The following is a 12,360-nucleotide window of genomic DNA, read 5'->3' on the forward strand; positions in this document are numbered from 1 at the left end:
AGCTTCACATTAAGGGACTGAAGGGCTTGGAATGAGATATTTCAGAAGTCAGAGGAACTGGGATTGAAATCAAGAATCACCTATCCAGCAAATCTGAGTATAATACTTCAAGGGAAAAAATGGTCATTCAATGATATATATATATGACTTTCAATCATTCATGTTGAGGAAAAGACGAGATCTATATAGAAAAATTTGACTTCCCAAGACAAAAATCAAAAGAAGCAGGTAAAGAAAAACAGGAAAGAAAAATCATAAAAGACTCTCTAAAGCTGAACTGTTTACGTTACTACATGGAAAGAAAATATTTTTTAACTCTTGAATCTTTTCTCAGTATTTGAGTAGATGGAGAGATTGTACATACACACACACATAGATAGAGAGTACAGGGTGTGTTGTATCGGAAGAGATGATATCCACACAAAAAATTAAAATAAAATAAAAAATTAAGGGGTGAAGGAGGAAAATTCTGGGAAGAGAAAGGGAGAAATGGAACAGGGCAGGCTATAACTCATAAAAGAGACAAGAAAATTCTTGTTCAGCAGAGGAGGTAAGGGAGAAGGGGAGAGGGGGGAAAAATAAAGCTACTCTCTCCACATGTGGTTGAAGGAGGGAATAACATGCTCACTACATTTGATATGAAAATTTATAACACAGGACAGGAAATTAGGAGAGGAGGCGACAAGTGGGGTGAGGGGATTGTTAGAAGGGAGGGCAAATGGGAGAAGGGAGTCACTAGAAATAAAACACTTTTGAGAAGGGACAAGGTCAATTGTAGGGGGAAAAATAAGGGGGAATAGAGTAAGACAGAGGGCAATATAATTAGTACTACACAACATGATTATTATGGAAGTCTTTTGCAAAAGAACACATATTTAGTATGTATTGAATTGCTTCCCTTCTCAGTGGGGCTGGGGAGGGAGAGGGGGAGGGAGAGAAGTTGGAATTCAAAGTATTAGAAACGAATGTTGAGAATTTTTATTGCATATAATCAGGAAATAAGAACTACAGGGAATGGGGTACAGAAATTTATCTTGCCCTACAAGAAAAGAGAGAAAATGGGGATAAGGAAAGGGTGGGGTGTGATAGAAGGGAGGATACATTGAGGGAAGGGGTAATCAGAATGCAAGGTATTAGGAAGCGGGGGCGGGGAGGGAAGTAGATGGGGAGAAAAATTGGGCATGTTACAAAGTGAGGTAAAAGCAATTAGTATTAAAACAATTGACTGAATTACTGAGAATAAATCAATGACATCTTTAGTTTGGGGAAAAGAATTTCAGTCTAAATTTCCTAGAGGAAGGTAGCCTTGGGTAAAATTTGGCATTGATGGAAAAGTTAAGGTTTTAATGACAAATTTCATTTTATGATAGCTATTTAATCAGGAACTAGAACATGTATAGAAAGGCATGTAAGCCACTTAAGACTTGCCTCAAAAGATGTTCCTTAGCCAAAGTGAAAATTATAATCATATTTGAAACCTGGTTATTGGAACTTGCCATTTTTTAGATGCTATGGGACTATTAAGTGACTGTTCTTCCTAGTCTAACTCCAGGTATGGGTAGCAAGAAAGGTGATCTGAGCCTCCAAGCCATGATGTCAGTAAGCTGGTGAGATGCTGGTATGAACTGCAAAAGGTGATCTCATGGGAAGGGTGGGAGAGCAGCTGTTCAGCCTGGGCTGAGGTAGGATTCTTTTGACTCAGTTTCCCCACAGACACCTGGCAGACCTTAAGCCTAACTGAATGCAAGTGGATAATCTAATCCTGCCTGGAACTGACATGAAATTGGGGAGATACTGTATCCCTGCAATGTCCCTACTCTTGGTGGCAACTTCCTATAGTCAAAAGGTTTGCAAGCGTAATAACAGAACTATTCAATTATAAATTATTGGAAGGGGAACATCCACGGTTTAAGCTATTAGGCATAGGACTTTAGACCAACAACAATAAGTTAGGGTACTTTAATTCTCAGCAATACTGTGGAGACAATTAGGTCAAGAGCTTGTGGTTAGCAACTTAAATATTATTTGTGTCTTAGTTGGTTAATGTTTAAAAAAAAATTATTTTGTGGTCCATATTGTAAGTGCTTTAAAAAGAAGTATCACCTGACCCAAAGTTTGAATTGTTTTATCTATTATAAACTGTTAAAAAATGAAAAATTAAAATTAAAAAAAATTCCTGTTTAATAAAATTCCCCATCATCTGAAAAATAGAAAAAAAAAAAAGAAAATCCCCAAGTAAATACCAAATTAGAAATTCTGAAAACCAAAGGAGAGATTAATAAAATTGAAATTAAGAAAACTATTGAACTAATAAATAAAACTTAAGAGTTGGTTTTATGAAAAAACCAATAAAATAGATAAACCTTTGGTCAATTTGATTTAAAAAAAGAAAACCAAATTACCAATATCAAAAATGAAAACGAAGTAACCTCAAATGATGAGGAAATTAAAACAATAATTAGAAATCATCCAACTGTATGCCCATAAATTCAACAATCTAAATGAGATGCTTGATTATTTTTAAAAAATATAAATTGCCCAGGTTAACAGAAGAGGAAGTTGAATACTTAAATAACCCCATCTCAGAAAAAGAATTTGAAATTTTGCCATCAATGAACTCACTAGGAAAAAATTTCCAGAGCCAGATGGATTTACAAGTGAATTCTATCAAACATTTAAAGAACAGTTAATTGGGGGAAGAAGGAGTCCTGCCAAATGCTTTTTATGATAAAATATGGTTCTGATACCTAAACCAGAAAGAGACAAAATAGAGAAAGAAAATTATAGACTAATTTCTCTAATAAATATAGATGCAAAAATTTTAAATAAGACATTAGCAAAAATGATACAGCAACTTATCACAAGAATAATACATTCTGATGATCAAGCAGGATTTATACCAGGAATGCAGGGCTGGTTCAAGATTAGGAAAATTATTAGCATTATTTATCATATCAACAACAAAACTAACAGAAACCACATAATTCTCTCCATAGATGCAGATAAAGCTTTTGACAAAATACAAAACCCATTCCTATTGAAAACACTGTGGAGCATAGGAACAAATGGAACTGTCCGTAAAATAATAAGCAGTATCTACCTAAAACCGTCAGCAAGCACTGTTTGCAATGGGGATAAGCTAGATGTATTTCCAATAAGATCAGGGGTAAAACAAGGATGTCCATTATGACCACGGTTATTCAATATGGTACTAGAAATGTTAGCTGTAGCAATAAGAAAAAGAAATTGAAGGAATTAGAATAGGCAAAGAAGAAACTATGTTATCACTCTGCAGATATGATGATGATATATTTAGAGAATCCCAGTGAATCAAGTAAAAAACTACCTGAAATAATAAACAACTATGGCAAAGTTGCAGGTTACAAAATAAACCCACACAAATCATCTGCACTTCTATATATTACTAACAAAGCTCAACAGCAAGAGATAGAAACAGAAATCGCATTTAAAGCTAGGGTAGACATTCTAAAATATCTGGGAGTCTACCTGCCAAAACAAATCCAGGGACTATATGAACACAATTACAAAACACTTTTCGCATAAATAAAGTCAGATCTAAGTGAAAAAACATCAGTTCCTCTTGGGTATGCTAAGTCAATATAATAAAAATGACAATTCTACCTCAATTAATTTACTTATTCAGTGCCATACCAATCAAACTACCAGATAATTATTTTTTAGAGCTGGAAAAAATAATATCAAAATTCATCTGGAAGAAGAAGAGGTCCAGAATATCAAAGGAACTAATGAAAAGAAATGCTAGGGAAGGTGGCTTAGCCCTACTAGATCTTAAATAGTATTATAAAGCAGCAATTATCAAAACCACTTGGTAGTGGCTAAGAAACAGACGGGTAGACCAGTGGAATAGGTTAGGTACTCAAGACACAGTAGTCAATGAATATAGCAATCTACTATCTGATAAACCCAGGGACCCCAGCTTCTGGGATAAGAACTCACTAATGCCTGACACTGTGCACAAGAATAAAGTCCAAATGGGTACATGATCAAGGTATAAAGATTGATACTATAAACAAATTAGGGGAGCAAGGAATAGCGTATTTGTCAGATTTATGGAGAATGGAGAAATTTTTGACTAAACAAGAGACAGAAAATATTATGAAGTGCAAAATGGATAATTTTGATTACATTAAATTGAAAAGTTTTTGCACAAACAAACCCAAGGCAACCAAGATTAGGAGGGAACCAGAAAACTGGGAAAGAATTTTTGCAACTAGTGTCTCTGATAAAGGACTCATTTCCAAAATATATAGAACTGAGTCAAATGTACAAGGATACAAGTCATTCCTCAATTAATAAATGGTCAAAGGATATGAATAGGCAATTTTCAGAGGAAGAAATTAAAGCTATCTATAGTCATATGAAAAAATGCTCTAAATCCCTATTGATCAGAGAGATGCAAATCAAAACAACTCTGAGGTACCATATCACACCTACAAGATTGGCTAACATGACAAAACAGGAAGATGATAAATATTAGAGAAGATGTGGGAGAGTTGGAACACTAATTCATTGTTGGTGGAGCTGTGAGCTGATCCAACCATTCTGGAGGGCAATTTGCTTACAAAGGGCTTACAAAAATGTGCATACCCTTTAACCCAGCAATATCACTTCCAGGACTGTATCCCCAAGAGATCATAAAATGGGAAAAGGTCCCACATATACAAAAATATTTATAGCAGCTCTCTTTGTGGTGGCCCAAAACTGGAAATCAAGGGGATGCCCATCAACTGGGGAATGGCTAAACAAGTTGTGGTATATGAATGTAATGGAATACTGTTGTGCTATGAGAAATGATGAATAGCAAGACTTCAGAGAGTCCTGGAAAGACTTATATGAACTGATGCTGAGTAAAAGGAGCAGAACCAGGAGAACTTTGTACACAGCAACAACCACAGTGTGTGAGGAATTTTTCTGGTAGACTTAGTCCTTCATAGTAATGCAAGGACCTAAAATATTCCCAATGGACTTTTGAGCCAAAAAGCCTTCCACATCCAGGGAAAGAATTATGGAACTGGATTGCAGATTGAAGCAGACCATTTTCTTTTGTATTATGTTTTGTTTTGTTTTATGGTTTCTCCCATTCATTTTAATTCTTCTATTCCACATGACTGGTGAAACTGTATTTAATAGGAATGTATGTGCAGAACTTATGTAAGATTGCAAGACACCTTGAGGGAGGGGGGAAGAAGGGGAAAAGGGGGGGAGGGAAGGGAAAAGATCTAAGATACATGAAAGTGACTATAGAACACTGAAAACAAATAAAATCATTATTTAAAAAAATTCCTTTGTTCAATGAGCAACACCTGACCAGGCATAGGCATGGCATCCTTACTACTTTTAGTCAGCCTTCATGGCCATCCATCATCTGGACAAACAACTATCCCAGTCAACTGGGGGAGGAAAACCTTCTGGAGAGGGGGGCTCCCCTTTCCCATCACCATCAGCAACAATTAATTACTGATCAAATGCCACTGATAAGTGCCCTGGACATGGCAGCATCTTTCAAACCGATTCTTGCTTCCATGCCAGCCTTTACAATTATCATCTTGGGAAGCAACTCCTGAGGAGAAGGGACCAGTCATTCCCATCAACCTCCATACCCAGGGCAAGCAAACCAGCCCAGCTGCAACAGTGGGGCAATCTGAGGGAGAGACAGAAAGCAGCATGTTCCAGGCAGGTCAAAAGACCACCATCACCACCTTGAGTGTTACCAACCCTCCACTCCCAAGGGGGTACTTCTGAATCTAAGAATCTTAGGAATAGCAGTGCCTTCAGACATCACTTTGGGAAGCAATCTGACACAGTCACAGCTACTAGACCCAGAAAAGGAAGTTTTTGCCACCAGAGTCCTTGCCACTGTCAAAAGCACAATATCAGAAACTGATAAGTCAAAATGACATTAAAGAAGAGGCATTAACACTGGCTTTGCTGCTGCACCTTGAGGACCATGTGATTTTTCAGCTGACTTGTAGCTGGAACTCCCTCTTCCTCATTTCCTTTCACTCAGATGCTTTCTGCCACCTTCTTCACCTGTCTCACATGGAGTGCCTTTACTCCTTACCAAGGCTAATCCCTCTACTTATTTAAGTAATCCATTACATCCTGTCTTCTCCAACAGACTGCCCCCTTCCTCCCCATTTTCACTTATTTTCAGTCTCTCCCTATTAGCTCATTCTCTACTGCCTTATAAACATGTCTTATGCTTCCTTCATCATGAAAAATATCCACTTGATCCATCCATCCCAGCTCTAATGCTATAGTTCTTCTGCCCTTTGTAGCTAAACTCCAAAAGGCCACCTACAATAGGTATTTCCACTTTCTCTCTGCTCTCTTAACCTTTGTAATCTGGCTTTCAGCCATATCATTCCACTAAAACCAATCTACGAAACTGATGATTTCCTTGCAGCCTTTGACATTTCTGATCCTGCCTCCCTGATACCATTCTCGTTTTCAGGACATCACCTTCTCATGATTCTCCTCTTGCTTATCTGATTGTCCCTGTCTCCTTTACTGGATTCTCCTCCAGTTCACACCCTCTCACCATAGGTGTTCCACAGGGCTCTAGCCTGGGCTCTTCTCTCTCATGAACTATTTCACTCGATCTTAGCTTCCATGAATTTAATTACATTTCTATGTTGATGATTCTCAAATCTATCCCTCCTGCCCCAAACTCTCTGCAGACCTCGAATCTCACATCTCCAACTGTCTTGTAGACATCTTGAACTAGATGTTCAGTAGATATCTTAAACTCACTATGTCCAAAACAGAATTCTTTTCTCCAATCTCTCCCGCCCTCCCACCTTCCCTTTTAGTGTAGAGGGCAACACCAACCTACCAGTTCCTTCAGGCTCTCAATGTAGGAGTTATCCTGGATTCCTCATTATCTCTCACCTCACAAATCCAATCTGTTGCCAACTTTTGCAACATCTCTTGAATGTGCCCCCTTCTCTAATATTGCCACTCCTCCTGTGCAGGCCCTTGTAACTTCATGCCTGGACCACCACAATAGTCTGCTGGCGAGTTTGCTTGCTTCAAGTCTCTCTACTGCAACCCATCCTCCATTTTTAGCCACTAAAGTGATTTTCCTAAAATGCAAGCCTCATCACATCTCTGCCTCTTCCTGCTCCCCCACACCTTAATAAACTCCAGTGGCTTCCTATTGCTTCCTGAAGCAAATAGAGTATGCTGCTTGGCATTCAAAGCCATTCACAACCTAGCTTCCTTCTACCTTTCCAATCTTCTTATGTATTCCCCAACATGTACTCTTTGATTTGAGTGACACTGGTCTCTTTGCTGTTCCACAAATAAGACACTTGACTCCAGGCATTTTCTCTGGCTGTCCCCATGCCTGGAACAACTGGTTTCCTTTAAATTCCAACTAAAATGTTACCTCCAATAGGAAGCCTTCCTCAGCCCTTCCTAATTCCAATACCTTTCCTCTATTACCTCATATTTACTCTGTATATAGCTTGCTTTGTATATTCACATTTTTTAGTTAACTCCTTTTTTTCCTCATTGGAATTCTCAATTTGATATCTGATGGATTACTAGTCTTTCTGGGATGACTTCCTTTATATAATTTTAGGGATGTTATGACATAATAGCTAATATTTATACAACACTTTTAAAGTTTGCAAAGCATTTCACATGTATTATTTATTACAACTGAAATAGATGCTATTATTATTATTACCATTTTATAGGGAGGAAAAGCTGTGTTTGAGAAAGATACAGCTACTAAGCATCTGAGGCAGGATCAGGTGTTCCTGATTCCAGGTCTATCCACTATGTACCTAGCTTCCTTCTATAAGCAAAACCAGAGGTCACTTAATCCAATTTTCTCATTTTTAGAGGTGGAGAACTTGTTCAAAAAGGTTTAGGATTTTCTCCCTTTACTCAACCTTCTGGAGTCTAGTTTTACCAAAATCTAAGACACATGTCAAACAGTATCTGACTGTTTACTCCCTGTTTTAATGTTTTTTTTCAGTCAATAAACATTTATTAAGCATGTACTATGTGCCACACATTGTACTAAGTGCTGGGGATACAAAAAAAAAAAAAGTAAAAGACAAAGCTTGCTCTTAGAGTTCACCATCTAATTGGAAGGTAAGGGGGTGGGGATAACAAACAAACACATATGTAAAGTACACATAAAGGGCAGACAGTAGATAGGAGAAGTCACTAGCATTAAGGAGGACTGGGAAAGACTTCCTGTAGGTGAGACTTAGTTGGGATTTGAGGGAAACCAGGAGGTGGGGAGGATGGAGAACATTCCAGGCCTGGAGGACAGTCAGAGAAAATACTCAGAGCCAAGAGATGGAGCATCATGTTTATGGAACAGCAAGGTCAGTGTCTTAAGCATCTGTTTCTGTCCCTGCGGTAGGGTGGAGGCCTTTGGATATGCACAACTGGCTCCATTATCTGATGTATATTGGGCACAGCTGAGGAGCATTTATACAGGGTGTGGCCTGGGGAGCCTGGGCACCCAGTTCCCATAGTCTGGGTCCCAAAATTGACCACTCTGCGTGTGGGAGCCCTGCCTGGGGGACCTGAGTAGAGCCCTGCTGGACAGTCCTGATACTGGAAGATGAAGCGCTGGGGTCTAGAAAAAGACTTAGAAGAAAAGCTGGTCCAGCTCAATGGGGACTACGATGCTGGGATTGTAGAAGATGGCCTGGGCTAAGTGACTGGAAGATTGTGGTCACCTGGAGGATGGCAAGCAGGAAATAATTGATGGGTTGGGGAAAGATGAGACCATTTATGTTGTGGAGAACAAATGTGTTGCATATACTGGTTGGTGAGGGTGGCTGTCTGCTCTTCCTTGCGTTGGGCCATGGAGGGGCTTAGTTCTGACAATCCTTCCATTCATCTCCATCATGGGTTTTGTAGCCTCTTCTGAGGAAGAAAAACACACAAAGCCAAAGTCCTTGCTGTGGCCACCCTCTGTTATCAACAAGAGGCTAACTGTCACAGGATTACAGTAGGAAGTCATCTATCTCAATGATCCTATAATCACTCAAAACATTGGACTGTCATTCAGTGACTCTTTATACACAAGAAAACCAGTCAGTGTTCCAAAAACACTGTTTCTGACCAAAACCAGCACAATTTAATTTCCTACCGACCTTATTTTTTCCAGACATGACATTGAATGAACTTTCGCTGCTCCAGAAAATTACTTGCATGTGATTTGTTTCAGTCATGTCTGACTCCTCATGACCCAATTTGGGGTTTTCTCAGCAGAAATACAAGAGTGGTTTGCCATTTCCTTCTCCAACTCATTTTACAGATGTGGAAACTGAAGCAAACAGGGTTAAGTGACTTGCCCAGGGTCACATCACTAGTAAGTGTCTGAGGCCGAATTTGAACTCAGATCTTCCTAAACTCTAAGGCTGGTCCTCTATCCACTGAGTCATATAACTGCCCCTCCAGAAAATTATACATCTCCTGAAAGGATGGCTTACTAGCACTAAGAGTATTTTTAAAAGGGCAAGAAGTATGGGCCCCAAAGACAGTTCCTAAAGTGTTTTATGCAGTGGTAGTGTTGTAATAAAAATATAGCTTTTTTGTAAAGTCAATCAAACTTCATATAAAAGTCTTTGCATCAAGTTTAAATTTGTATACTAAATGATTGCAAATAGGTTCTTTCTTTACAGGAAAATAACTTTAATGTCATCATAGAAAAGATAAGACAAGCATTTAAGTTGAGATGATAGGCATGATGAAAATACAAACCATTCCTATAAATAGTAAACTTATTGTATTTTAATTAAGATTATGTTTATGTGTCTCCAGGTTCTTACTTAAGAGCCTGGGTAGAGCAGGTTTACTTACATGGAATAGCCACTCCTTTAAAACAAAAGTAGCAATGCTGGTAGAATAATGGGACTCAGACGTAGCAGAGAACACACATTTCATAGAAAACTCTAAAGTGGGTAATATTTCCTGGGCACAGTGCCCTAAATCATGTTGTCTCACAGCTACCATCCTTGTCAGCTTCAATGGCGGATGCTCAGTGGAGCTTTTGACCACTGAGAAGATTATCAGTCTTCCCTTTAAATAGTAATTGTAACTTTTTCTCCCTAACAATACTATATGTAAGTTAAATCGTGGCCTTTCTCCACCTTAAAAGATGGTGACTAATGGCTTTTAGTGAAGTCCCCATGATTTAGAAAGCTGTTTTAAAACTACGTAAACTTTCTATTTGGCTGAACCTCCAGCTGCTGTCATCGCACATTCACCAGTACGTTTAAACGTTTCTTTTAAAAATACACCAGCTCTGATGAGAGTTCAGTTTGAAATTCAAATGAAGAAAAGGCACTTTTAATACTGCAGCTTCCAAAACATGACTTGTCTGTCCTCCCCTCCGGTAATAATGCTGCTGCACTGCTCATTCATCCATATACTTGTCACAGCACCTGGGAAGAGAATGAAGAAGTTTTTTCTTTTCATCATATAGAAATAGATAATTCTTAAAATGCTAAGGAAATTGTGCTCAACTGAAAGTACAGCGAATAAATTTCATTCCTTGTTAAATATGATTCACATTGTACCTTATTCAATAGGTAAATTCTTTATACAGATTTTAAAAGCTGAATATCTTTCACTCTAAAGCACTTTTCAGTTTTTAGAGTTAAAAGCAATAAAATGAGAAATTTTTTCTACCCCTTTTTCATAGTTTAAAAAAAAAGGCAGTAGGACAACCACAGACATACATCTCTCTCTCTCTCTCTCCCCCCACCTTGCCCCCCAAACTGCGATCCACACTGACTCTGAGCCTCCAGCCAAATCCCTTAACCTCTAGTTGCCCTAGGTAACTCTAAAACTATCAGTTACAAAAAAGGTGTTGATCTGCAGTGGTGGAAGGAGTTTTTCTTATCTGGGAGTCCCATAAGTCTATCCCTTTCGCCCCAAGTCAGCCTAAATCCTGAGTGGACACACCTATATCTTCTGATATTTACCTTATGCTTCCCTCTAATGAATATTAAAGAAATGTAGCTAGTAGTTAGGTTCCTGTATGCATTTCAGTATGAACAATATGGAAAAGAAAACAAGGTTTTTCTATACTTCCCTATAATTTTCCCTTCTATCATCATATAATCACAAAGAGCTTAAATAAAGGTTTAAAGAAGTATCTGCTGGAACTTTTAATATAAGTCTGATGTCATATTTCTTTCATTTTCTATAAGATAATAATTAGTTCTATAAGATAACTGATCTATAAGATAAATAATTAATAATTAATTCTATAAGATAATTAAAGGGGCTCTTTGTAGAATTTGATACTGATAACACATAAAATATGTATGGACTATTAAAACATATGTATAGATTTAGAACATTTCCTCTGGGCTGGTCTGTTCCTCCAAATTGAGTAAGGAAAGAGGAGTGAAATCCCCTTCTCCCCCACCCACCTGCCCTCTATAAAGCACAGCCTGACTGCTGTCCCTGGGGCTTAAGTAGCAAGAGCAGTGCAAAACTGTCTCACTTTTGCCCATCCAAAGAGGTAGTTCCCTTTAATTCCTTCAGAGAAAAGAGTTCACACATCATAAAATAATCAAGGCATAGAAGCATTTTTGCAGCTAGTTTATATCCTATGATTAGTTCTAGTGGGGGTGGGGTGCCAATTAAAGGTCAGCTCCTTTCTATTCTCTTTAATAGCAAGTACAGAATAATTAATAATAATGATGGTTTAGCAGTTGTACAGTGCCTTTAGGTTTGCAAAGTGCTTTATGAACACCATTCCATCTTATCCTTACAACAACCTGAGGAGTTAGGTGCTGCTAGGAGCTCCATTTTACAGAGGCAAACACAAGTTAAGTGAATTGCCCAGGGTCACACATCTACTGCCAGATGTGAAGTCAGGCCTTCCTGACTCTATCCACTATGCCACTGAGTTGTCTTATCAAACTCGCTCCCTCCCCTCCTCCCCCCAAGAATAGAAACACAAGGTATTTAACTATAAAGACAGTATCCTTTGATAAGACAATAACACCTTTCTCTATTTGAGTTACATGGAACATAAGGAGTTACAAGGATTGGCTGAGCAAGCAAACTAGCCACGCCCCTGCAGCCTTTCAATGACTCCACTGGGGAATTTCAAGATTCATTCAGTGTTCATGGGAAACACACTAGTAGGGATTTGTGAGCTATAAATAATGGAAGCACATCCACAGGTTGAGTCCTAGAGCCCAAGAACATCAGCTGCCCTCTGCAGAAGTAGCCACAGGCAGGGCTACGCTCAGATTAGATTTATTCACTTTCAAAATGGGCACTAGTTCAGTGCAAACATTAATAACGTGACATTTCAAATGATTA

The 12,360-nt window shown here is 38.4% G+C and overlaps 1 protein-coding gene across 4 annotated transcripts in view; it reads right to left on the reverse strand.

Moving 5' to 3' along the window:
* Window positions 1-9,687: 9,687 nt before the first annotated feature.
* NSMAF (neutral sphingomyelinase activation associated factor) overlaps window positions 9,688-12,360 on the reverse strand; it is a 65,275-nt gene continuing 62,602 nt past the window's right edge. For all 4 annotated transcript variants that reach the window (XM_072604643.1, XM_072604642.1, XM_072604641.1 and 1 more), the window contains one exon: window positions 9,688-10,460. In XM_072604643.1, the coding sequence (XP_072460744.1) occupies window positions 10,366-10,460 (95 nt within the window). In that variant the 3' untranslated portion in view covers window positions 9,688-10,365. The remainder of the gene's footprint in view (window positions 10,461-12,360) is intronic.

The sequence above is a fragment of the Notamacropus eugenii genome, chromosome 4 (assembly GCF_028372415.1).
Source record: "Notamacropus eugenii isolate mMacEug1 chromosome 4, mMacEug1.pri_v2, whole genome shotgun sequence".
Taxonomy (NCBI): domain Eukaryota; kingdom Metazoa; phylum Chordata; class Mammalia; order Diprotodontia; family Macropodidae; genus Notamacropus; species Notamacropus eugenii.